This window comes from Oculina patagonica, chromosome 10, assembly GCF_052425735.1.
Source record: "Oculina patagonica isolate OP01 chromosome 10, crgOcupat, whole genome shotgun sequence".
In the NCBI taxonomy this organism is placed as follows: domain Eukaryota; kingdom Metazoa; phylum Cnidaria; class Anthozoa; order Scleractinia; family Oculinidae; genus Oculina; species Oculina patagonica.
In genome coordinates this window covers 19263575-19289712 of record NC_135767.1, presented here as the reverse complement: position 1 = coordinate 19289712, position 26138 = coordinate 19263575, and the positions used below count along the sequence as shown (strand labels likewise).

General features: G+C 41.2%; 5 protein-coding genes and 1 pseudogene across 5 annotated transcripts; all 6 read right to left on the bottom strand.

Annotated features, from left to right (window-relative positions):
* Positions 1-1137: 1137 nt before the first annotated feature.
* Positions 1138-14452, bottom strand: LOC144629158 (substance-K receptor-like). The gene is made up of 2 exons (XM_078487364.1): positions 13560-14452; positions 1138-1691 (listed from the first exon to the last, which is right to left on the bottom strand). The coding sequence occupies exon 1, from the start codon at positions 14450-14452 to the stop codon at positions 13610-13612; it is 843 nt and encodes a 280-aa protein (XP_078343490.1). The 3' UTR covers positions 1138-1691; positions 13560-13609.
* On the bottom strand, positions 1686-2704 carry LOC144628771 (substance-P receptor-like; annotated as a pseudogene).
* Positions 4497-5510, bottom strand: LOC144629359 (QRFP-like peptide receptor). The gene has a single exon (XM_078487596.1). The coding sequence runs from the start codon at positions 5472-5474 to the stop codon at positions 4497-4499; it is 978 nt and encodes a 325-aa protein (XP_078343722.1). The 5' UTR covers positions 5475-5510.
* On the bottom strand, positions 10030-11672 carry LOC144628770 (QRFP-like peptide receptor). The gene is made up of 2 exons (XM_078486889.1): positions 11387-11672; positions 10030-10460 (listed from the first exon to the last, which is right to left on the bottom strand). Exons 1-2 carry the CDS (start codon positions 11670-11672, stop codon positions 10030-10032), a joined length of 717 nt encoding a protein of 238 aa, XP_078343015.1.
* A 1340-nt stretch (positions 14453-15792) lies between the features above and the next one.
* LOC144628769 (uncharacterized) lies at positions 15793-20976 on the bottom strand. Its single transcript, XM_078486888.1, has one exon. It carries the CDS (start codon positions 20731-20733, stop codon positions 15793-15795), a length of 4941 nt encoding a protein of 1646 aa, XP_078343014.1. The 5' UTR covers positions 20734-20976.
* Positions 20977-23000: 2024 nt separating this feature from the next.
* Positions 23001-24472, bottom strand: LOC144628070 (QRFP-like peptide receptor). The gene has a single exon (XM_078486124.1). It carries the CDS (start codon positions 23976-23978, stop codon positions 23001-23003), a length of 978 nt encoding a protein of 325 aa, XP_078342250.1. The 5' UTR covers positions 23979-24472.
* Positions 24473-26138: the final 1666 nt, after the last annotated feature.

Genomic DNA, 26138 nt, shown 5'->3' with positions numbered 1-26138 from the left:
TTTATTATTGCTCGGGCAAATTAATTTTTGACCGGTCGATAGCTTTACACCAAAAAGCTGAATAATGTAGCTAGCTCTGGGAGAAATTTCAAGTTCCTGCGGTTCTTCTGAGGTAAGAAATACAAGTTTACGTCAAAAGTGGCCGAGAACTGGGCCCCATACTGTACTTTGCCCCGTAAGCTTTTTTCTCTGTCCTTCCGCCGAAGCAAAAAAACACAACCTGATTACACATTAACCCAAAAGTCGACCAAGTGTGCCTGCAACGATTTCCTGTCAAAACTAAAATGAAAACCATTGCGGTATGCGTCACCCGTAGCGGTTTTGTAGCAACCCCAAGCTATCCCCGTCTTTTTGGCCGCGCCAGGAGACTACGCTCTAGGACGACCAAAGGGTAAACTATAAATCGGCCACGCCCGATTAATTATTCGCTACCCTGACTTCTTAATATGTATCATTCAAAATGATTGGCCAGTGAAAAGGCGGTGCACAATTAAGTTGCGATATTTAACGAACCCTGCAGTTCACTCCAAATTGTATTTTTTTTTCTATCTACTAAAATATTGCTACATTAAATTAGAGTATTTCTGTGAAAACCTTTTTGGATTTTGCAAATTGCTTGTTAACAAAGCTGCTATTTTGGTTCATGATTGACTTTGAGGGGCAAAGAAGGCAACTTCCTTTAGGACTGTTCTAGGTGAACTCTCAGATGGTGTGAAAATGTATGCAAAATTTGATCCTGAGTTTCAGGAACAAACTGACATGTTCTATTTATGTTGCAAATTGGAAGTATGAAATTACTCGAACATTCATGTTTTAGCTGATTACTTCTCCTCTGGCACACTGTTCTATTGCAGTGAATTGCTAAAAGGTAACGAAGCTATTTGTCTATTTTGAAAAAAAGCGTTTAATAATTTGGGATGCTGAAACAAAGGCAATTTCTTCCCGTTAAGTTAATTTTCTGCACCTGTGTTTCTTGGCTCTTCTGGAAGCTTAATAATTCAACTCCATCCCCTCAGTCGGCTGAAAACCATTCACACTTAAATAAAATTATTTTTGTAGTTTTTTATATATAAAGTTTACAAATAACTTCAAGACCAAGTAAAGCCAATATCTCAACAAAAGTTAAACACCGTTCTACAAAGCTTCTTACAAGTTTACATTGCATGAAATACGCTTTGTCTGTGGCGATCGGTAGACTTAATATTACTAGAAGCATTCATCAGATCTGAACTTTAAAGTCACTAAATTTTCTGTGGCCTCTGTCAACGTTCATCAGAGTAAAATGATGTCCAAACGTCATTTTACTCTGATGTAGGTGGACAGAGGCCACCGAAAATTTAATGACTTAAAAGTTCAAATCGGATGAATCCTTCTAGTAATATTGAACTGATTGAATAAAATACAGGGCAGTTTTAAGTAAAATTGTGTTGTACAAGTTTAGGTCGACCGAGATCTCCTAAATAACTGTAGATACAGTTTTAGTAACCGAAACGGAATAATAAAAAGGGCTTCCTTCGATTCTTTGCCAATTTCACATTTAATTTGTGTTCATTTATTTATACAGGGTCAGCACACAATCATATTTTGTGTTTTAGGTTTGATTGTCCGCTGCTAGCATCTTAAAATACATTCATCCATCACATGTCTCTTGACCGTGTGACTTGATAGTTGACTGTTTATACGAACCACTCCTTGGCCTGCTTACCCATGGAGAGATCAAAAACATTTGAGCAGATTCCTGAGACTTTGGCGATAATTTTCACTAAAAAGAAAGCAGATGCAAGAATTTATAGCGCAATTTGCGCAAGCCAAAAAGTTAGCAACTAATTAAAAGTATTGGAAGCCACAAGACCATAAGTCCGATGCAAAGATGAAAAGAATCCAGTAGATACCGAATGGCAGCCAACACACTACAAACCCAAACACAATAGCAATGGCCATCTTTAACACATTTCGTTCCCTTTTCACGCGTTGCTGTCTCGCGTTGGTCGATTTCTCGCCCGGAATTGTCTGTGAGTTCAGCTTCAAATAAATGATAGTGTAAAGTACGGCTATCGACACCAACGGGATAAAAATGCTTATAACAAATGCCGTTAAAAAATAATATTCAAAAGACCAGGACTCTCCAAAAACTTCATTCCACTGCAATACACACATAAGCCCTCCTGGATATTCAACAAGTTCAGTTGTAGGCAAAGAGATGAGGGGAGTTAATAGCCATCGCGATGATCCAAGTGGCGAGAATGAAGAAGTAGCACAGCTTTGAACTGATGAGTGGAGAACGGAGGGGAAATACGACAGCACCAAATCGATCCACTGCTATCAGAACCAGGCTCTGCACAGACACAGTAGCGGAGACATGTGGTAAGGAGGAAAGCAGCTTACATACATGTACGGCCTGGCCAAGAGGACCACTGATCAGCCAGGAGTCGATGTAAAACTGTGTTATTATCTTCGGGATCAGGAAAATCGGAAACAGCAGATCGGACATGGCCATGTTTACGATTAAAAAGTTGATGGGTTTTCTCATGGCTTTCGTCTTGTAGACAATTATTCCGATGAAGATGTTTCCAGCCATCGAAACAACAAAGATCAGGCAGTAAGCGAAGGTTATTCCTATTCTTGCCGCTGCAGAATTGTGGCAGCTCGATGACTGTATTGCTGACTGTGTTCCATTCGCTGTTGTGTTCAACATTGTCGACATTAGATACTAAAGTTTGTTCTCGACTTACTAGAGTGAGTTCTCGAGCCTACTTCTTGCTTGGTATCTTAAGAAGCAAACGCCGCTCTGTTTGTTTGGCCTTCTGCATGGAAGTAGAGTCACCAAAGTTTGATTGATTAATTTTGGACTGCTTTCACCGATTATTGAAGACTGGCGATGACAGCGTACAAAGGAAAAACTATTAGCGATTTGTCGTGTTGAGGCCATAAAAGGTAACTTTTAATTAAATTAGACCACCTGGAAGATTGACCAAAAATAAAGGTTCTCTTTCTAAAAGTGAAGCTCTTTTTCTTGCCAAAAGAAAATAGAAATATTTAATTACGAAAGCTTTAAGGTGGTCTGACCATCTGTACTTGAATAATTGGTGCTATCTCACTTCTTTTTTTTTTTTATTCAATAGTAGTATCCTTTTGGCCGATCATTATTGCGGCGTCTTATTACCTCAAAGAACTTCAATTAAAGTGTTCAGCTGTGTTGTGCCATAAAAAGCTTTCATAGTGTTTCTGAACACTAAGTGATAATATGTACTAAATTATTCGCTACCCTGACTTCTTAATATGTATCATACAAAATGATTGGCCAGTGAGAATGCGGTGCACAATTAAGTTGCGATATTTAACGAACAGTTCACTCCAAATTGCAAATTGTCTATCTACACAAACAATGCTACATCAAATTAGAGTATTTCTGAGCAAAACGTTTTGGGTTTGGCAAATTCTAAAATTGAATTTAGCCAACAAAGCCGGTATTTTGATTCACGATTAAGTTTGATCGAGGAGCAAAGAGAATCTCACACTTTTATAGGACAGTTCTAGGTGAACCCTCAGCTGGTGTAATTTGATCCTGATTTTTATGAGCAAAAAGTTTTCTGTTCTATTTATGTTGCAAATTGGAAGTAAGAAATTTATTATTGGAACATTTATGTTTCAGCTGATTACTGCTCCTGTCGCACACTGTTCTGTTGCAATGAATTGCCCAAAGGTAACCCAGCTGCTAGTTGCCTATTTTGATTTTTTAAAAAAAGGGTTAAATAATTTGGCAGGCTAAAACAAAGGCATTTTTTTCCCGCCTAGTTAATTTTCTGCACCTGTGTTTCTCGGCTCTTCTGAAAGCTTATTACTTCGACTTCATTTCCTCGGCTAGACAACATTGACACTTTAAGAGAGTTATTTTTCATATTTTTTTATAACTACAACATAATCATGTAAAGCCAGTGTCTGCAAAGCTCTTACAAATATACATTGAATCAAATACAAAGCATTTTGAGATAATATTATTTACAAGTTTAGGTCGACAGAGACCTCCTATAGTTACCTGAGGGTCGTAACCAAGTATATTATTTCATCGTTGATCCCAAATTGTGGCTCAAAATTTTGATTCCTGATTCCAAAATGTGCAAAATTTGATCCCTGATTCAATTCTGATTGTACCGAAACTTCTAGCGTCAATAACACTTTTAATTATGTTATTCCATTCTGATCCCATCTGATTGGCTGATCCGGATCCCATGACATGCCATGTCTTGTGACCCGGGATCCCGGGTCAATGATCCCGATCCCGATGCTGTGATCTCTGATCCATATACCTGGTTAATTTGTGATCATTCAGCACAGGGTCAGTGCATAGGCACATTTTGCGTTTCTGGGTTTGATTATGCGCTGCTAGCATCTTAAAATCCACTCCTTGATCTCATGTCTTTTGACCATATGACTTGATAGTTTTCTAACCACTTCTTAAATTTGACCTGCTGTGGCCTGACTACCCTTTGTAGAGCTCAAAAACATTTGAGAAGATTCCTGAGACTTTGGCGATAATTTTCACTGAAAAGAAAGCAGATGAAAGGATTTACAGCACAATTTGCGCTAGCCAAAAAGTTGGCAACTAACGCAAAGTATTGGAAGCCACAAGACCGCATGTCCGATTCAAAGATTAAAAAAATCCAGTAGATACTTAATGGCAGCCAACACACTACAAACCCAAACACAATAGCAATGGTCATCTTTAACACATTTCGTTCCCTTTTCACGCGTTGCTGTCTCGCGTTGGTCGATTGCTCGCCTGGAGTTGTGTGTGAGTTTAGCTTCGAATAAATGATAGTGTAAAGTACGGCTATCAACACCAACGGGATAAAAATGCCTACAACAGATGATGTTATAAGATGATTTTTGAAAGACCAGGACTCTCCATAGACTTTTTTCCATTGCCCTACACACACTAGCCCTCCTGGATATTCAACAAGTTTGTAGGCGAAGAAAAAGGGGGAGAAGTAAGCCATCGCCACTATCCAAGTGGCAAGAATAAAGAAGGGGCACAGCTTCGAGCTAACAGGTGGGGAACGGAGGGGAAATACCACAGCACCAAATCGATCCACTGCTATCAGAACCAGGCTCTGCGTAGATACGGCAGCGGAGACATTTGGTAAGGAAGGGACCAGCTTACATAACGTCTGGCCAAGAGGACCACTGATCAGCCAGGAGTCGACGTACAACCGAGTTATTCTCTCCGGGATTAGGAAAATCGGATACAGCAGATCGGACATAGCCATGTTTGCGATTAAAAAGTTAATTGGTTTTCTCATGGCTTTCGTCTTGTAGACAATTATTCCGATGAAGATGTTTCCAGCCATTGAAACAACAAAGATGAGGCAGTGAGCGAAGGTTTTTCCTATTCTTTCCGCTGCAGGATTGTAACAGCTCGATGACTGTATTGATGACTGTGTTCCATTCGCCGTTGTGTTCAACATTGCTGACATTAGATAGCAAAGTTTGTTATCGAGTTATTTTTCAGGCTATTTTTACTTGGTTTCTTAATAAACAAACGCTGCCCTGTTTGTTTGGACTTCTAGAAGTGGAGTCAAACAAGTTTGAGTGATAATTTGTGGACTACTATAACCGATTATTCACAGCTCGCGATGACATTGCACAGTAGAGAGCAATGATAAACTAGTAGCTGTTTGCCGTGTTCAGGGCTGAAAAGGAAACTTTTAATTTGAATGGACCACCTCCCGGCCTCGAAGATTCCCCAATATTGAAGGATCTCTTCCTATAAGTGAAGTCGTTTTTCGGGTCGAAGTGAAAATAGAAACATTTAATTACCAGCGCTTTAAGGTGGTCTGACCATCTGTACTTGCATAATTGGTGCTATCTCACTTTTTTTCTAATACAATAGCAGTATCTTTTTGGTCAGTGATTATTTACGAAGTCTTCTTTACTTTCAGGTTGTCAAAGAGCTTCAATTATAGTGTTGTTGTGCCATAAAAAGCTTTTATTAATAGTGTTTTTGAACACTTAGTGATGATATGTACTAAATAATTCGCTTCCCTGACTTAATAATAAGTATCATACAAAATGGTTGGCCAATGAAAAGGCGTTGCACAAAAAGTTGCGATATTTAACGAACAGTTCACTTCAAATTGCAAATTTTCTATCTACTAAAACGTTGCTACATCAAATAAGAGCATTTCTAAGCAAGTTTTGGATTTGTCAAATTGCTTATAATACGTTGCTCTCAAATTAAAATCAACCAACAATGCCAGTATTTTGGTTCATGATAAAGTTTGAGGGGCAGAGGGTTCCACACTTTTGTAGGAAAGTTCTAAGTGAACCCTCAGATGGTGTGAAAATGCGTCCAAAATCTGATCCTGAGTTTCAGGAGCAAATAACATGTTCTATTTTTGTTGCAAATTTAAAGTAAGAAATTATTGGAACATTCATGTTTTAGCTGATTAATGCTCCTCTCACACACTGGTCTATTGCAGTGAATTGCTAAAAAGTGACCAAGCTATTTTGTTATTTTGAAAAAAGCGTCAAATAATTTGGTTGGCTAAAACAAAGGCAATTCCTTCCCGGCTAGTTATTTTTTCTGCACCTGTGTTTCTCGGCTCTTTTTTGCAGTTCAAAACCCATTAAAATTGTCAGTGGAAGGCTTCAGTGTCTTATGTAATTAACTTTGTGTTGTAAGCTCAATAACCCGTATTTTAGTTTATCTAAAACATGAATGATCTAAGATACGGCACTTTTGTTACTACATGTTCGATAACAGGACTGTCTTCGTATTTTTACAATGCACCATTGAAATGATTTGCTGTTGACGAGGGTTCTGGTCAGGGAATCTAATCGTTGTCAGGCAATATATAACTCAGCAGTTGCTCGAGGTTGAGAGTGAGGAAATCCAAGATGGCGGCTCTAATGACTCAGTGTGACATCATATGACGTCACAGCCAACAAAATAATGTCATTTTGTAGAGGTTAGATAAGCGCTTTCTACTCAACTAGTAGTAATCAGCGATTAGGGGAATGCGTTCGAGTAAGGCTTGAAAGGAGGGGTAGTTTTTGGTGTTGACTGAGATTTCCCCTTTTTCTTGTACAATTTGTTGGTGATGGGACAAAAGAGGAAGGTGAAATGTTTGTAAGAATAATTTAACAACATTGATTGCGAATAAACTGTGAACAATAACTTTATTAATTCCAAGAATGAATGACAATTGCTTGTCTTTGAATGTGTGTTATGTGTAACACACAAGTATGAAAGTAACGACACAGTTCAAAGTTCAAACTTAAACTCAGCTGTGGCACTGTTCCTTTAAGGTTAAAGACAACATTATTTTATATTTGAAACAGCAACATGTGAATTCCATAGAAAGCACTTTTAACTTGAAACAGCAATATATTGAAGTATGAATTAATATTGCAGAATTTGCTTTCAACTAAAAATACTTACTGCCTGGATAATTACATTGTCACACCAAGTTCCTGGTGTTGACATTTGCTGAATGTAGTCTTGCCAACTATTGTCAGAAACGCTCTCAACATAAAATTCTGGATGATTATTCAAGTGCCTAATACCAGCAGCACGAATTTGAAAATGCAGCTCTGCAGTTCCATACAGTTGGTGTGAAACTGACCTAAAAAAACAGTCTCCACTCCCACCAGCATCATAAGGCATTAAACTTATTAATGAAAGTCTCTCATTAAGAGATACCCAAGGCAAATTACAACTGTCATTTGCAGGAAGCATACCTCCTTTTAAATTTGAACTTTGGAAAATATGACCAAAAGCGCTATTCTTGGTTTTCATGTGACGTCATCAAAATTCTAAATCCAGAATCGCGAGACGTCCTTAATACATATCTTTTTTAAGGTTTTCAGCTCGATAGCATCCACCGTCTTTAAGAAATTACATTTTGAATTTCGGAGTTTTGCGCCACACGGCACCAGAATGACCGCCTGAAGGCTGTCACGTATGCTTAAAAAAATGCCTCATTCTGTGAATTTCAACGATCTGAAAAATTGAGGCTTTACAAGAAGTGTTTATATGAATGTTTACATGTTCATGAAGGTGAACTGAGCGCGTTTTATAGCAGAAGTGAATGCCAGATGTTTTCATTGATTTCCGGCGGCCATCTTGGTGCCCCTCCACAGGGGCTCCAACATGGCGTTTCCATACTGTGCTCTCTAAATTTATGTTAAACATAATGACGGATAACTCGAGTACGAAATACCGTACAGACCTGAGACTTTGACACGTTAACTCTCTTGTAATTTTCTACAACCTGTAATATTCTTGATTTGTTTAATTCAATAGCCTCGGATTTATTTTTTGCAGCGCGTGACAGTATCGTTACTTGCGTGACAGTGAAAACCAGCAATTGTGACTGGGTCTGACTGAAGTCAGACTTTGTTTGAAGCATGTCAATTGATAACTCTTTCTGTTTACCAGGGCAATACTTGTATCTTTTTTTTTGTTTATGAAAAAAACATATTAGAAACTCATATTTACTGTAAAAATGCTCAGAGTTACACAAAATAAACCATTTCTTGTAATTGCTACAAAAATTTCTAATAAGTGAGGAGCTTGGGAAATTATGTTTCAGTAGTTTTTTAAGTCTACTTCTGTATTTCTTTCTTCTAAGCGATTTAGTAACTCTACGAACAGAAATTCGAGATGGTTCTCTGTCTCGTTTCCTGTTGCTTTTTGCTTTTTTTCACAGCTTGAGATTTCTCAGCATTTGTAGAGATCATAGCAACAGAACAACTCCTATCGCCATTCTTTCCAGCTACAACACGGACATCTCTTTCATATCTCTTTATAAGCTTACTATCATAATTATTGTGGGTATCATTTATCGAAGTCTGGACAGAACTCTGTGCACGACGTGATTTGGTCACGTTATACAAAAGAATGCTTCCGGTGCCGCATTTACTCGACTGAACAATGGTTTGGTTGTATTCGATCGCTTCATCTGACTGAACAATGATTCGGTTGTATTCGATCGCTTCATCTGCTCTGATGTCGTCTACACCGTGCAAATGTTTAACGCAAATGCGAGCCTCATCACTCGATAACGCCGTGTTCTGATCACAAGTAATGATCAAGTGGCTCAACAGCCGCCGAGCTACATAACTCGGAAAGTTTGTTATTTGATCACAAGCCATGATCAAGTGGCACAATGGCCGCTGGGCTATACAACTCAGAACATTTGCTATTTGACCACAAGCAACGGTCAGTTTTGGTCGCAGTTCAGCGACCAAAGACGACAGAAGAGGCGATTCTTGTACGAGAACGTAACAGTTTTATTAAGTACACAATCTAGCGACCAAACGAAATGTTCTATAGCGAATTCGTGAAGCACGCGTGCAGAACAGCGAAAAGATGACAAAAGGGACGATTCAATGCGAAAACGAGACTAAAATATCGTCGCACCAGTTTCCCGGCCAGACTTGCCCCTGCAAAAATCAATCGGGGCGGCCAATTTGGAGTCCATACACCTGCGCGCGCATTACGGCTCGATTCATTCCGCATAACAGTGCACAGGCCTACCAACTCAAAAGACACAGGACGCAAAACAGAATTAGGCTTGCGCTCTCCTTCGTCGAACGCAATAAGAAAAGCCCCAGCAAAAAATGACCATGTTAAACACCATTCTATACACAGCTCCCCACAAGTGCACATTGAATCAAATGCAGAGCAGTTTTAAATAAATACTTTTACAAATTTAGGTTGACTGAGACCCTCCTTTGTTTACCTATTAATATAGTTGTTTTAACCGAAACGGAAAAATGATATGTTACTGTAAATACAGTTGTATTTACCGAAACGGAATAATAAAAAAGGGCTTCCTTTTCTGCCTCGTTCATATTTAATTTGTGATCATTTTACAGGGTCAGTACATAACCATATTTTGCGTTTTGGGTTCTATTATCTGCTGCTAGCAACGTAAAATCCATTCCTCATTGCAATCACATGCCTTTCGGCCGTTAAGTCAGCTCGTATCAATACTAGTGCAGAATCGATTTAGTTGATTGTTTTTACGATCCACTCGTTAAATTTGACTCAGTGTGGCTTGAATATCCCTGAAGTGCACAAAAACATTTAAGAAGATTCCTTAGATTTTGACGATAATTTTCACTGAAAAGAAAGCAGATGCAAGGATTTAAAGCACAATTTGCGAGTGCCAAACACTCGGCAACTAAAACAAAGTATTCGAAGCCACAAGACGATATGTCCGATACGAAGAGGATCAGAATCCACAAGATACAGCTGGGCAACCAGCATACTGCAAACCCTAAAACAATAGCAATGGCCATCTTCAGCACATTTCGTTCCCTTTTTACGCGTTGCTGTGTGGCGTTGGTCGATTGCTCGCCTGGAATTTTCTGTGACTTCAGCTTTAAATAAATTATTGTGTAAAGTATGGCTATTAACACAAAGGGGATAAAAAAGTTAAAAACAAATGCTGCTAAAAGATGATTTTTTCAAAAGACCAGGACTCTCCATTCCACTGCAATACACATATTAGCCCTTTTTGATATTCAACAAGTTTCCAGGCAAAGAGATAAGAGGGGTTGACATAGGCGTACGGGCACCTTCGGACCTGGGGGGGCGGAGACCTTATTTCCCGAAAAAAAAATTGGGATGGGTCGAAAGCCGAATAAACAGGCATATGAAATGGACAGCAAAACGTGCGTTGAAAAAGTTGTGTACAAACCTTGCCTGCTTGCTTAAAAGAAACGATAGTTCTTTAATTAATCTCGTGACGTTGCCCGAAGGTGTCAATGCACTGAATCCTTTCTTTTCGGAAAATTTTTTTAATTCACTTTAGTACAGCAAAAATAAAAGTATTTTTGGGAGGCAATTTACATCGTTTTTCCCCATTTGAAAGTTATATAAAGCGTGTGAAACATTCACGGATGAATGGGTTGAAACATTTTGTTAAAAGTTTTGAGCTAGCCCTGAGAACTTAACATTTGAGTCAAACGCATTTATAATAGCCGTGAGCTTCATTACATTTGTAACCGTATCCAGCTTTGTTTCAAGGTCCTACACTGGATCCACTTCGCACAAACGTTCAAGCTATAGACAAGTTGATTTCCACTAAATCAAACTGAGGGGCCATGAAGACTTTGCGAGAAAAATCAAATATGATTATAGCAATTTGCGAGAGGAAACGAAAGATAAATGAGAAGTTTGGACTTTTGATCCACAAAGTTCGATATATTTCCAATACTTTTTCTGTTGACATAATTCGTTTTAATTGTAATGTTGAGATTTTTCTGCTTATCTTCTATTTTTTATCTGGCTTAATGCCCGAATTCTTAGCATTTTGCCCGAAAAATTTTGGCACTGGGGGGGCTGCAGCCCCCCTCGCCACCCCCCGCCTCGTACGCCTATAGGGGTTGATAGCCATCGCAATGATCCAAGTGGCGAGAATGAAGAAGGGGCACAACTTTGAACTGATGAGTGGAGAACGGAGGGGAAATACCACAGCTCCAAATCGATCCACTGCTATCAGAACCAGGCTCTGCACAGACACAGTAAAGGAGACATTTTGTAAGAAGGGAACCAGCTTACATAAGGCCTGGCCAAGATGACCACTGATCAGCCACGAGTCGACGTACAACCGAGTTGTTTTTACCGGTACCAGGAAAATCGGAAACAGCTGATCGGACATGGCCATGTTTACGATTAAAAAGTTAATGGGTTTTCGTATGGCTGATTCGATGAAGATGTTTCCAGCCATTGAACCAACTAAGAACAGGCGATAAGCAAAGGTTTTTCCTATTCTTTCCGCTGCAGGATTATAACAGCTCGATGACTGTATTAATGACTGTGTCACATTCACCGTTGTGTTCAAAGGAAAAACTATTAGCTTTTTGTCGTGTTCGGGCCTAAAAAGATAACGTTTAATTAAATTAGACCACCTGGAAGATTGTCCAAAATTAAAGGTTCTCTTTCTAAATGTGAAGTCGTTTCTCTTGCCGAAAGAAAATAGAAATATTTAATTACGAGAGCTTTAAGGTGGTCTGATCTTCTGCACTTGCATAATTGGTGTTATCTCACTTGTCCTGATTCAATAGCAGTATCCTTCTGGTCAGTGATTATTTACGGCGTCCTTTTAACTTTCAGGTTGTTAAAGAGCTTCCATTGAAGTGATCAGCTGTATTGTGTAATAAAGAGCTTTTATTGATAGTTTTTCTGAGCACTAAGTGATAATACTAAGTAATTCGCTATCCTGACTTCAAATTAAGTGTCATACAAAATGACTGCCAGTAAAAAGCCGTTGCACAAACAAAGTTGCAATATTTAACGAACAATTCACTCCAAATTGCAAATTTTCTATCTACGTACTAAAACATTGTTACATCAAATAAGAGCATTTCTATACAAGTTTTGGATTTCTCAAACTGCTTAAAATTCGTTGTCCTCAAATTGAAATCAACTAACAAAGCCGGTATTTTGGTTTATGTTAAAGTTTGAGGGGCAGAGCATCCCACACTTTTATAGGAAAGTTCTAAGTGAACCATCAGATGGTGTGAAAATTCATCCAAAATTCGATCCATAGTTCAAGGAGCAAATAATATGTTCTATTTATGTTGGAAGTTGGAAGTAACAAATAGCTCGAACATTCATGTTTCAGCTGATTACTGCTCCTCACACACACTGTTCTACTGGAGTGAACTGCTAAAAAGGTGACCTAGCTATTTGTCTATTTTGAAAAAAGCGTAAACTAATTTGGCAGGCTAAAAAAAGGCAATTTCTACCCGCCTAATTAATTTTCTGCACCTGTGTTTCTCGGCTCTTTTGAAAACTTGTTAACTTAACTCCATTTCTTGCAGTTCAAAATCCATTACTAGAATTGGCAGTGGAAGACATCTTACCTTACGCAATTAACTTTATGTTGAATTGGTTTAAGTTCAGAAACCTTTATTCTGGCTTGCCCAAAACATGAGTAACGTAAGATACGGCATTTAAGTTACAATGTTGTCAGGCAATTTATAACACAACAGTTGCTCGAGGTTGAAAATGATGAAATCCAAGATGGCGACTCTCATGATTTTATGTGATGTCATATGACTTCACAACCGGCAGCCAACAAAATAATGTCATCTTGTAGAGTAGGTTGAGCGTTTTGTACTCAATAAAAAAAGCCCCAGCGAAAAATGACCTGGAGAAACGCCTACTCATGTAAAGCTAGTGTCTCAAGAACAGTTGAACACCCTTCTATATACACAGTTCCTTGCAAGTTGACATTGAATCAAATACAAGCAGTTTAAAATAAATATTTTTTACAAGTTTAGGTCGACCGAGATCTCCTATTTACCTATTTAATCAAAACGGAACAATAAAAATGGATTCTCTACGATTCTCTGCCTCTTTTACATTTGTCATTATTTATGCATGTTCAGTACCAGTACGCAATCATATTTTGTGATTTCGGTTTGATTATCGGCTGCAAGCATCTTCAAATCCGTTCCTCAATCACGTCTTTTGGTCGTTTGACCAAGCATCAGTACTAGTGTAGACTCGATTTTAGTTAATCAAATTGATTTTACGAAACATTAAATCTGACTCGGTGTGGCCTGATTACTCCTGGAGAGCTCAAAAACATTAAAAAAGATTCCTGAGACTTTGGCGATAGTTTTCACTAAAAAGAAAGCATATGCAAGGATTTATAGCACAATTTGAGTGCGCCAAAAAGACGGCAACAGACGAGAAGAATTGAAAGCCACAAGACCATTTGCCTGATACAAAGTATAACAGAATCAACACGATACTAAAGGGAAGCCAGCACACTGCAAACCCTAACACAATAGCAATGGCCATCTTTAACACATTTCGTTCTCTTTTCAAGCGTTGCTGTCTATTGTTGGTCGATTGCTCGCCTGAAATTGTCTGTGACTTCAGCTTTAAATAAATGATTAAGTAAAGTACGGCTATCAACACCACCGGGATGAAAAAGCATGCAATAGATATTGTTAAGAGATGATTTTCGAAAGACCAGGAGTCACCATAAACTTCTTTCCATTGCACTACACACACTAGCCCTCCTGGATATTCAACAAGTTTGTAGGCGAAAAAAATAGGGGAGAGGAAAGCCATCGCCGCTATCCAAGTGGAAAAAATGACGAAGGGGCATAGCTTTGAGCTGATGAGTGGTGAACCGAGGGGAAATACCACAGCACCAAATCGATCCACTGCTATGAGAACAAGGCTCTGAATAGACACAATAGCGGAGACATTGTGTAAGGCGGGAACCAACTTACATAAGGCCTGGCCAAGAGGACCACTGATTAGCCAGAAACCGACGTATATTTCTGCTAATCTCTCCGGGAACATGAAAATCGGAAACAGCAGATCGGACATGGCCATATTTGCGATTAAAAAGTTGATGGGTTTTCTCATGGCTCTCGTCTTGTAGACAATTATTCCGATGAAGATGTTTCCAGCCATCGAAACAACAAAGATCAGGCAGTAAGCGAAGGTTGCTCCTATTCTTACCGCTGCAGGATTGTAACAACTTGATGACTGTGTCCCATTCACCGTTGTGTTCAACATTGTCGATATTAGATAGCAAAGATTGTTATCGAGTTTAGTATATCTCAGACTATTTCTTGCTTGGTATCTTAAGAAGCAAACGCCGCTCTGTTTGTTTGGCCTTCTGCATGGAAGTGGAGTCACCAAAGTTTGATTGATTAATTTTGGACTGCTTTCACCGATTATTGAAGACTGGCGATGACAGCGTACAAAGGAAAAACTATCAGCTATTTGTCGTGTTGAGGCCATAAAAGGTAACTTTTAATTAAAATAGACCACCTGGAAGATTGACCTAAAATAAAGGTTCTCTTTCTAAAAGAAAAGCTCTTTTTCTTGCCAAAAGAAAATAGAAATATTTAATTACGAGAGCTTTAAGGTGGTCTGACCATCTGCACTTGCATAATTGGTGCAATCTCATTTCTTTTCTGATTCAATAGCAGTATCCTTCCGGCCAGTAATTATTTACGGCGCCTTTTTAACTTTCAGGTTATCAAAGAGCTTTAAATAAAGTGTTCAGCTGTGTTGTGCCATAAAAAAGCTTTTATTAATAGTGTTTCTGAACACAAAGTGATAATATGTACTAAATAATTCGCTACCCTGACTTCTTTATAAGTATCATACAAAATGGATGGCCAGTGAGAAGGTGGTGCACAAAAAAAGTTGCGATATTTAACGAACAGTTTACTCCAAATTGCAAATTTCCTTTCTACTAAAACATTGCTACAACAAATTAGAGTTTTTCTAAGGAAAACGTTTTGGATTTGACAAATTGCTTGTTAGCAAAGCCGCTATTTTGGTTTATGATTGACTTTGAGAGGCAAAGTTCTTGGTTAGTTCTAGGTGAACCCTCAGATGGCGTGAAAATGCATCCAAAATCTGATCCTGCGCCAATGTTTAAGAGACAAGAACGCACGTCACAACGAAAGAACTTCAACAGCAGTTTTTAATGCAACCAAGATGGCTGACATATTGCACATACCGAACATGTGGCGCGAAAACATGCGCGCGCATACAACAATACTAATGCCGCAGGCACTGCCTGCTGGCGCAACCTCTTCTCACCTTAAAATGGTAGCGAACTGACAAACTGTAGTTGTACACAGGCTTGAAATACATGGGCAATAAAAATATGAACTTAAACGAAGAAAACTGCATGTCAATTAAGACAGACTAACCAAATGTCTCAGTCTCTAGTAGTACCTTGTGAAAGTGTAAACCTAAAACTAAACTGTGGATCTAACGGTACCACACGCAGGTTAAAATCTAACATAGTCCTGCAAGTGTGAAGGAGGTCTGCGCTGCCTTTGAGGTCTTGAAGCTGGGTGATCAGGAAAGTTGGGAGGAGACAACAATGGTTGATCTGTGACCGCAACACTTGTGCTTGACTCGTCTTGTACAGCGACAGAGGAAGGTGAGCGACTGATGGTATCAAGTGGTGTGTCATCACTGGTGAAGGACGGGACTTGTTCCTCGTCAGACGGAATGGTGATGAGTTCTGGAGGTGCAGGGGGAGGTAACACAGGATGTACCGGGGCTGGGGACACCGCAGGAGTTACTGGAGGCTCGACGTCCATGTCTGGAGGGGCTGAAGGACCTGGGAGGCTGGGCACAATGATGGAAGAGGGAACGGAATAGCACTCGGACAGCTTGACTTTGTAAGAAGTGGCTCTGAGTTGTGAGCCACGAAACTTCTTTACAAAACACCAAGGGGTGTCGATGGAGACAACGACATAGCGATCACGAGCGCGTGACTTGTCCTTATCAGAGAAGAGGTAGACAATATCTCCAACTTGTAGAGGTGGCGTGTTTGCGACAAGACCGCGGGGGTTCTTGGTTTTCTCGCTATAGGCGTGGTTAGTAGAGCGATGTTTGTGCCTATCGAGTATGAGTTGGTAATCAGACAACGGCAACTGCTCATGGGTGAATTGGTTGCGTTGGGTCCACAACTCGAGAGAAGAAAGACCCGAGAAACGAAGGCGGGAGTTAAGACGTGCGGTAGCCAGAGCGAGGCCAACTTCGCCTACTGGTCCTCCACCTGGTTCTTGTCGGAGGAGCTCTTCTTCAAGTTCGCGGACTGCCTTCTCGGCGACAGGGTTGTGGTTCTTATTTTTAATACGGCCGACATCGATTGAGACGTTTAAATGTTCGAGCGAGTCGTTGTTGCTCAGGGATGAAAAACCAGGAGCAGGATCAACACGTATAACAGCTCTAGGACCATCAAGAGGGTGTAAACCGACGATTAGTTTTGTGAGGGCATCGCGTAGAGTGTCATGCTTTTCGTCCGGTATCAAGCAAGATGCAGTAAGTGACGTGGAGCATTCCCTAAGAACAAGGATGAACTGACGGTGGCGCTTGATTACGTCAGCGGCAAAGGAGATTCCTATCACTTCGGGAGGGTCATCAGAGGATTGGGATACCAAGGTGCTCGGAAACGACTGGAGTGAAGCGCACGTGTGGCAGGCAGATGTAACGCAGGAAATGGCGTCGCTCATGTCGAGGGCAAAGAACTGTCGTTGGAACACCATTTGGAGCTGATGGCGGGAAGGATGGTTTAGTTTGATGTGGAGGGCAGTTAGAAGACCATCCAGTACAGAACGGGGCACAACAATTGCTTCGGAAACAGGAACGAATGGCTTGGAGTGTTTGACTACGAGGACTCCGTCACGAGCAATGGAGGTGCAGCTGAGATACCGCTTAACGTCGCGAATATTGGTGATCTTCTTTGACGGGCGAGTGCCTTGTTTGAGGTGGGCATGCACCCTTCGGAGGTCGGGGCAGTCGTTCTGGATCTGTAGCCATGCTGACCTTGTGGTGAACGGGAGGTTGGACTTCTTGTCGAGAATGTCCTGAATCGAAACGCTACGCACGACTGAGTCTTCCATTTCGTGGACGAAGGTGCAAATTTGGCATTTAGGCTCACTGCAGTCGGGGGCATTGCGACTGGTGAAGTCAGACGGAAGGTTGGCCTTACCAGCCAAATGTTGAAGACTGACTTGGTAACGGCTTACAGTCGTGAGGAAGGAAGTTACTCGGGGGCTGGCCGAGAATTCACCGCGACATAACTTTTCAATTGCTTGAACGCACGGTTTGCTGTCAGTTAATACAGTCGTAGGCTGTTGCGACTGAATGATGAATGGAGCGAAGTGTTTGACAGCAGCAGCAATAGATAATGCTTCGACCTCGCAGGGGAGCCAGGTGACTTGGTGTTTCCGCAACTTGGCGCTGTAGAAGCCAGCAAGGGAAAGATGACTTTCACGGGTAACATACAATGTAGCACCAAGGCCTCTCTTGGTGACTGAGTCATCGGTGACTATCCAAAGAGTGTCAGAAGGACGTGGTAGGACTATGGATTTGTGTTTGGACAGATACTCCTGGGCACGCTTGAACCTGAAGGTGAGGTTCTCATCCCAAAGCAGCTTGTCGTTAGACTGGAGGCCCGTGAGGGTGCTCTCGAGGGGGTCCACTATGTCCGAGCAGTTTGGGAGTACGCGACTGAGGACTTTATAGGCTCCAATGAAGGAACGTAGGCCTTTCACACTTTGGGGAGGAGGGCATGATTGCAAGACGGCAATACGATGAGGGCTGGCTGATAGACGGCCTTGAGACCAGATCCAGCCAAGGATGGTGGTAGACTTTGGACAGATGACAGTCTTCGTAGGGGACAAACGGAGGTTACAACGATCAAGCGCCTCCAGTACCCGTCTCCAGTTGGTCAAGAGGGTTTCGGGTGTATCGCCGCCACAGTACAGGTCGTCTGCGAGTTTAGCCACGCAGCCTTCTTGAATTAAGTCACCCAGAACACGACACATCATTTCCTCGAGTGCGGTCTCGGAGCCAGGCATCCCCATTGCTGATCTTGTGTATACACGGATTCCACGGAAGGGGGTGGCTACACCACAGTACTTTAGAGAAGACTGGGAGAGAGGTATCTGGTAGAATGCTCGGGTGAGATCAGTTTGGATCATGTAGCGCCATGGTGTGATAGTGCGCAGGGTTGTGTCGACGTCTGGCATTAGAGATGGCTGCGGTTTACTGTAGCGTGCTACGTCGGCAAATGCGGTCACGAGTCGGTGACCACCTGAAGGCTTTTTTACAAGAAATGAAGGATTAAGATACTCAACGGTTATGCCCAGATCCTCGGGGCGACGGAAGACCTGGGCCTGTTCCAGCTCGTCAAACTTAGCTTGGAGTTCTACCAGTTGGTTGCGAGAGTACTGAGGTACGCGGCCTTTCCGTTGTGGAGGCTGTACGGGGCCTATATTCACAGTTGCTTGGATGGGACCAGCAGCACCATTGTAACCGGCTATGTCGGGGTTGAAGACTCTGTCGTATGACTGCAGCAGCTGTTGAAACTTGAGACGGGTTTCATCTGGCAGCAATTTGTCGGGGTCTAAGGACACGGAAGACGAGAAGGGAGGTAGACTGTGTGGCTTCACTGGAATTGACTTAGTGGTGGATGCTGGGTTGGGGGTCGGTGACGGTGTTTCTGCTGTGGGTAGAATCTCGCTGAGGTGCTCGTGGCGACCTATGGCTTTCGGCTCGTTGGAAGTGTTGGTTAAGCGGATTTTGGATCCGACAGCTTCTACAACTTGAGGTTCAGGCCAAATGCAGGTGGGTTTGGTGTGTTTCGATATTGGGGTGTCTGTGCGCGGTTGAAGTGCTAGTACGCAATCGTCACCTAGGTCGGAAGGGACGTCCAGTTCCAAGTATTCACCAGGCCAAACAACGGTTGCGGAGGAGGAAGCGCGTAGGACGTAACTTTGTGCACGTCGCACAGCATGAGAGCCAGTTGAATCACTATCGGGGTCATAATGTATGACCTCAGAGTCCTGAATACGTACTTGGCACAAAGCGGGACGGACGGTGATGTCGTTAGCAATAAGGAAGGGTGTGCCAGCCAGGACGTCTACGTCTAAGTCGTCAACAACGAGGGCGTCAAGACCGAGTTGTTTGTCTGCTCGGGATAAGATGAGGTGAGTTTCCCCGGCTACAGCTAAGGGAGTCATGCCGTCGGCTTGTAAAGCTTGCTGGGAAGACTTTACAATGGTTGCACCAATTGAACGGGCCACGGATGACTTGATCATACTAGTCTCTGCACCTGTGTCTAGGGTCAGTCGGAGTGGATGCTGTTTGTAAAAAGCCTTAAAGTGGGGTGACTGTTTAGTGCTGACACGGCGTGAAACTGTACGAGCTGTAGTGTGTGGAGGGGGGTCGTCCTCGTCGGGGAAGGCTGAGGGCACATAGTCTGAGTAGTCAGGTTCCTCGTCGTCAAGGGTAGAGGTAAGGCGAGAACGAGAAAGGTAAGTACGGTCCTCCGGAGGTAAATATGAGCATGCACTTAAGAAGTGCTGGTCGTTGCGACCAGCTTGTTTACATAAAGGACAGGACCTCGGTCGCCTCGGAGGCCATGGTTGTGCAGAAGACTTAACGGAGGGGCGAGGAGGTGGCTGCCTGAACCGTGAAGCAGTGGTTCGGAGAACTTTGGTGTCGGCGTTGGAGCGAATCTCATCGAGAAGAGAGTCTAGCGCCTGCGAGATTTCAGGTTTTAAGGAAGCAAGTGTTCTTGATCTTAACTCAGTTCCGTAGCGCTGCTTGACAAGGGCAGGTAGATCGTTATGAATGAGTCTTAGCCAGGTTAAAACCACGAAATTCTCAAGTGTGGGTGACAGTTCCTCATCAACAGTAATGACTTCCCTATGGTGGGTTATGTTGCCATTTGCAACAAGCAAATTATCTTCAGTGAAGGACATTAACCGTTGAAACAAGTCTTCAGGGCGTTCATCAACTTCGAGTTTAATGTTAGAGAAATCTAGAAAATGAGCACCCGTGGACTGAAAGCCAAAGTGGGACCTTATTGCTTGCCAAATGGACTTGACTGAAGTGGTATTCTTCACAATGGTATTGCGTGAAATAACGGGGCAAAAATTTGCTATCTGACCTAACATGAGTTCAAGGTGTACGTTCTTCTGTGCGGCGGTACGTCGGCGAGTTAAATTGACGTCTTCCCCATCGGTAGTGAGCCCTCTATTGGGGGCAGTGGACGACTTTTTCTGCCATGTAAAATTGTCTGCTAAAAACGGGGCGAAATTAGCGTCTAAAGACAGGGAATACTGAAGATTCTGGCGCCAGGCTTCAAATGATGTGATACTTTCATTCTTTGTTAGGGACCACTGTTTCGGGGCTCTATTTGAATGCATGTTTAACACAGTAACAGTAAGGAACAGTGAAGTTATACTTTCCTTACGATGAGACGGCTGTTCAGAGTTCACTCGACCATAGGATAGGTAGACTCGTTGTTGCTTGGACCAGCGAGACGACACTCAGGCTCTTGAGGACGTGGATTAATCGTCGCTGCCACCACGCCAATGTTTAAGAGACAAGAACGCACGTCACAACGAAAGAACTTCAACAGCAGTTTTTAATGCAACCAAGATGGCTGACATATTGCACATACCGAACATGTGGCGCGAAAACATGCGCGCGCATACAACAATACTAATGCCGCAGGCACTGCCTGCTGGCGCTGAGTTTTAGGAGCAAATAACATGTTTTATTTATGTTGCAAATTGGAAGTAAGAAATTACTTGAACATTCATGTTTCAGCTGATTACTGCTCCTCTCGCACGCTGGTCTATTGCAGTGAATTGCTAAAAAGTGACCAAGCTATTTGTCTATTTTGAAAAAAGCGTGAAATAATTTGGGATGCTGAAACAAAGCCATTTCTTCCCGCTTTAATAGTTAATTTTCTGCACCTGTGGTTTTTGGCTCTTCTTAAAGCTTAATAATTCAACTCCATCCCCTCGGCTGAACACCATTCACACTTAAAATCAATTTATTTTTGTACTTTTTTTATAGGTGCAGTTTAAAAAAACTTCAAGACCACGTAAAGCCAGCCAGTGATCTCAAGGAAAGTTATACACCGTTCTTCAAAGCTCCAAAAAAGTTGCAACATTTAAAGAACAGTCCACTCCAAAATGCAGACTATTTTCTATCTTCTAAAACATCGCTACATCAAATTAGAGCATTTCTAATAAAACCGTTTTAGATTTGACAAATTGCTTGTTAGCAAAGCCGCTATTTTGGCTTATGGTTGACTTTGAGAGGCCAAGAGGGTCTCACACTTTTATAGGAGAGTTCTAGGTGAACCCTCAGATGGCGTGAAAATGCATCCAAAATTTGATCCTGAGTTTTAGAGCAAATAACATGTTCTATTTATGTTGGAAATTGCAAGTAAGAAACTATTGGAACATTCCCGTTTCAGCTGATTACTTCTCCTCTCACACACTGGTCTATTGCAGTGAATTGCTAAAAAGTGACCAAGCTATTTGTTTATTTTGAAAAAAGCGTCAAATAATTTGGCAGGTTAAAACAAAGGCAATTCTTTCCGCCTCGTCAATTTTCTGCACCTGTGTTTCTCGTTTTCTGATAGCGTATTAACTTAACTCCATTTCCTACAGTTCAAAACCCATTAAAATCGTCAGTGGAAAGCATATTGTTTTATGCAATTAACGTTATGTGGAATTGGTTTAAGCTTAGTAACCTTAATTCCAGCTCGCCCAAAACATGGATGGCCTAGGATACGGCACTTATGTTACAACATGTTGGATAACAGAAAGGACTTTATATCATCAGTTATTAGTTTTGATTAAGACACGCTTGTCTTGCCAACATTGTATTCAACAAATAGCGATTTGAACAGGTGACACATAAAACCAGTAGAATCCGGAGATAGTTGCAATTAATAAGTGGATAAAAGTGTTTGCTAGATTTACATACATAAAATGGACCTGTTGTCCTTTCACATGATGTCCTCTTATTTGCAGTTTACAACACAATAGTTGTGCGAGGTTTCTTATGCGAGTGCAAATACTAGCAGAATAAGAAGAAGCACGTTTACCTGAAAAACATAGTCGAACGAGAAACGAAAAAAGCCTAAGCAAACAATGACCATAAAACTCGCCCCCTACCCCATTTCTCTAGGGATCTAGAGTTTCTCAATTCTACATAAAATGACATACGCACTTAACTTTGGAAATAAATATAAATAAAAAGTTTCAGGTCGACTGAAACTTTATAAATAACTACAACATGATAATATAAAGTTAGTGTCCCAAGAACGGTTAAACCCGGTTGTGCAAAGTTTCATACAAGTGTACATTGAATCAAATACAAAGCAGTTTTCACTGAATATTTTTTTTACAAATCTAGGTCAACTGAGACCTCGTTACCTGTAAATATAGTTGGGTTAACCGAAACGGAAAGGGCTCCGTTCTCTACTTCGTACACATTCAATTTGTCATCATTTATACAGGGTCAGTACACAATCATATTTTGCGTTTTTGGTTTGATTGTCCGCTGGAAGCAACTGAAAATCCATTCCTCGATCACAATTGTCTCTTGGAAGTGTGACTTGATAGTGGACTGTTTTTACGAACACGCCTTGGCCTGATTACCCATGGAGAGATCAAAAACATTTAAGAAGAGTCCTGAGACTTTGGCGATAATTTTCACTGAAAAGAAAGCATATGCATGGATTTATAGCACAATTTGCGTTCGCCAAAAAGTCAGCAACGGACCGGAAGTACTGGAAGCCACAAGACCATGAGTCCGAAACGAAGAGGACCAGAATCCACCAGATACAGTTGGGCAGCCAGCATACTGCAAAACCTAACACAATAGCAATGGCCATCTTCAGAACATTTCGTTCCCTTTTCACGCGTTGCTGTCTTGCGTTGGTCGATTGTTCGCCTGGGATTGTCTGTGACTTCAGCTTCAAATAAATGGTAGTGTAAAGTACGGCTATCAACACCAACGGGATAACAATGAATGCAACAAATGCCGTTAAAAAATAATTTTCAAAAGACCAGGAATCTCCAAAAACTTCATTCCACTGCAATACACACCGTAGCCCTTCTGGATATTCAACAAGTTTGTAGGTAAAGAGATAAGAGGAGTTGATAGCCATCGCGACGATCCAAGTAGCAAGAATGAAGAAGGGGCACAGCTTTGAACTGATGAGTGGGGAACGGAGGGGAAATACGACAGCACCAAATCGATCCACTGCGATCAGAACCAGGCTTAGAATAGACACAGTAAAGGAGACATTGTGTAAGGCGGAAACCAACTTACATAAGGCCTGGCCAAGAGGACCACTGATTCGCCAGGAACCGACGTATATTTCTGCTAATCTCTCCGGGAACATGAAAATCGGAAACAGCAGATCGGACATAGCCATATTTGCGATTAAAAAATTGATGGGTTTTCTCATGGCTTTCGTTTTGTAGACAATTATTCCGATGAAGATGTTTCCAGCCATCGAAACAACAAAGATCAGGCAGTAAGCGAAGGTTTGTCCTATTCTTGCCGCTGCAGGATTGTAACAGCTTGATGACTGTATTGATGACTGCGTTCCATTCATCGTTGTGTTCAACATTGTCGACATTAGATAGCAAAGTTTCGTTATCGAGGTATTTCTCAGGCTGTTTTTTGCTCCGTTTCTTAAGAAGCAAACGCGGCCGCTCTGTTTATTTAGACTTCTGGAAATGGAGTCAAACAAGTTTGAGAGATTATATTTGGACTGCTTTCACCGATTATTGACAGCCCTCGATGACACTGCACAAAAGAGACCAATGATAAACTATTAGCTATTTGCTATGTTTCAGGCCTAAAAGGCAACCTTTAATTAAACTATAGACCACCTGGAAGATTGTCCAAAATTAAAGGTTTTCTTCCTATAGGTGAAGTCGTTTTTCGGGTCATACAAATGATTGGCCAGTGAAAAGGCGGTGAACAAAAAAAGGTTGCGATATTTAACGAACAGTTCACTCCAAATTGCAAATTTTCTATCTACTAAAACACTGCTACATTAAATAAGACAATTTCTATGCAAAACGTTTTGAATTTGGCAAATTGCTAATAATTCTTTGTTTTCAAATTGAAGCCAACAAGCAAAGCCGGTATTTTGGTTCATGATTAAGTTTGAGAGGCAAAGAGAATCTCACACTTTTATGGGACAGTTCTAGGTGAACCCTCGGATGGCGTTAAAATGCATCCAAAATCTGATCCTGAGTTTCAGGAGCAAAGAACATGTTCTATTTATGTTGGAAATTGGAAGTAAGAAATTTATTATCCCAACATTCATGTTTGCTGTGAATTGGCCAAAGGTGACCTATCAGTTTGTCTATTTTGAAACAACTGCGTCAACTAATCTGGCAGCCTAAAACAGAGGCAATTTCGTTTCACCTAGTTAATTGTCTGCACCTGTGTTTCTTGGCTGTTCTGAAAGCCTAATAATTCAACTCCATTCCCTCGGCTGGACACCATTGACACTTAAAGTTATATAAAACGCGGTTTCTTTTATTTTTAAAAATTACAAGAACGCTGTCAGGAAAGTGAACAAGGAACTAACAAAGGACCGAGATCGAGAGCAACAAGAGGATCAAGAGAATAGGCCTTATTACGGCTTTCGACGCCATCTTGACGATGGGCAAAGCGGGTAGAAATTACAGTGTTTGTATGAGAATCCGACGGCAAATATCTTTTACAAAAAACGAATTCTGGGCAACTTCTGGGTTGTAAAGTTAAAAAATAAGGCAGAGGTTTTTATTCGCCGAATATGAAGGATGCAGCTGGGCTAGAAAGCGTTCAGTTACGTTTTCAATTTTTCCATACATTGTCTATAATTTTTCCCGCGAACCGCGTCAATTATACGGAAATCGTGCTCAGGTGAAAAGAATGGAAAAGCCATCTGCACGGCCCTGCCCCACAAATGGCCCTCGTTGGGCAATACGTAGTGATTAGCTCAATGCAACAAACATAAACAAAAGCTCCCTGGGCGAGACCAACCTCGTACCCAGGGCCTCTCTCCTTTTTCTCCCTTGTCGTCTCTCTCCTCGACGACAAGGGAGGAAAAGGAGAGAGGCCCTTGGTACGAGGTTGGGGCGAGACATCATTTAAGAACACTATGGCAATCTACAACGCTACTTTGCGAACATTTTTATGTTCAAAGAACACGGCGAGAACGAACGAAGACGCGTCCTGTTCATTTGTTTTATTATTAGGTTATGCGTAAATATAAAATGCTTTTCTGGTAAATAAGAGTTGACAATTTTTGTTTGTCATTTATAAGCCACCGATTTACGGAGAATTGAGATGTGGACCTGTTTAGTTGTAGACCTACAAATTCGTCAATATTTATAACCATTGAGAAGACGGTATTTTTTTGTGTATCGTCTGCGACCAACACCTTAAAAATTACATTCTGCTATATGGTATTGTATTGAATACGTATGTAGTTTTTTTTTTCAGTTAATAACCCTTTCTTCGACTAAATGAGAAAGGTAAACGATACTAGTACAGCTGTAAATTAACTTTGGGGTGATTCTTGAAGGGAAAATAAATAATTAAGTTTTGGCGGATTATTGCTGTGGTACAATTTCTTTAAGTTAAAGAAGACTTTTGCCTTGTATACAATTTATACTGATAGACGCATGAGCTAACAAAACATTTCAGTTATAACGACTTAAAGAATTTTTGCAAATGCAGTTAAGTGCATATATAAGAGAGAGAAAACATTGTGAATTACCATGTTTCCGACGCGAAA

Excerpts from the sequence above, each read along its gene's own strand:
- LOC144629359 (XM_078487596.1), bottom strand. The coding sequence starts at position 5,474 with ATGTCAGCAATGTTGAACACAACGGCGAATGGAACACAGTCATCAATA.
- LOC144628770 (XM_078486889.1), bottom strand. The coding sequence starts at position 11,672 with ATGTCCGATCAGCTGTTTCCGATTTTCCTGGTACCGGTAAAAACAACT. Across the intron at positions 10,461-11,386 it reads GGCTATCAACCCCTATAGGC|CAGCATTTGTTTTTAACTTT; the intron begins GTACGAGGCGGG and ends ATCATCTTTTAG.
- LOC144629158 (XM_078487364.1), bottom strand. The coding sequence starts at position 14,452 with ATGGCTGGAAACATCTTCATCGGAATAATTGTCTACAAGACGAGAGCC.
- LOC144628769 (XM_078486888.1), bottom strand. The coding sequence starts at position 20,733 with ATGCATTCAAATAGAGCCCCGAAACAGTGGTCCCTAACAAAGAATGAA.
- LOC144628070 (XM_078486124.1), bottom strand. The coding sequence starts at position 23,978 with ATGTCGACAATGTTGAACACAACGATGAATGGAACGCAGTCATCAATA.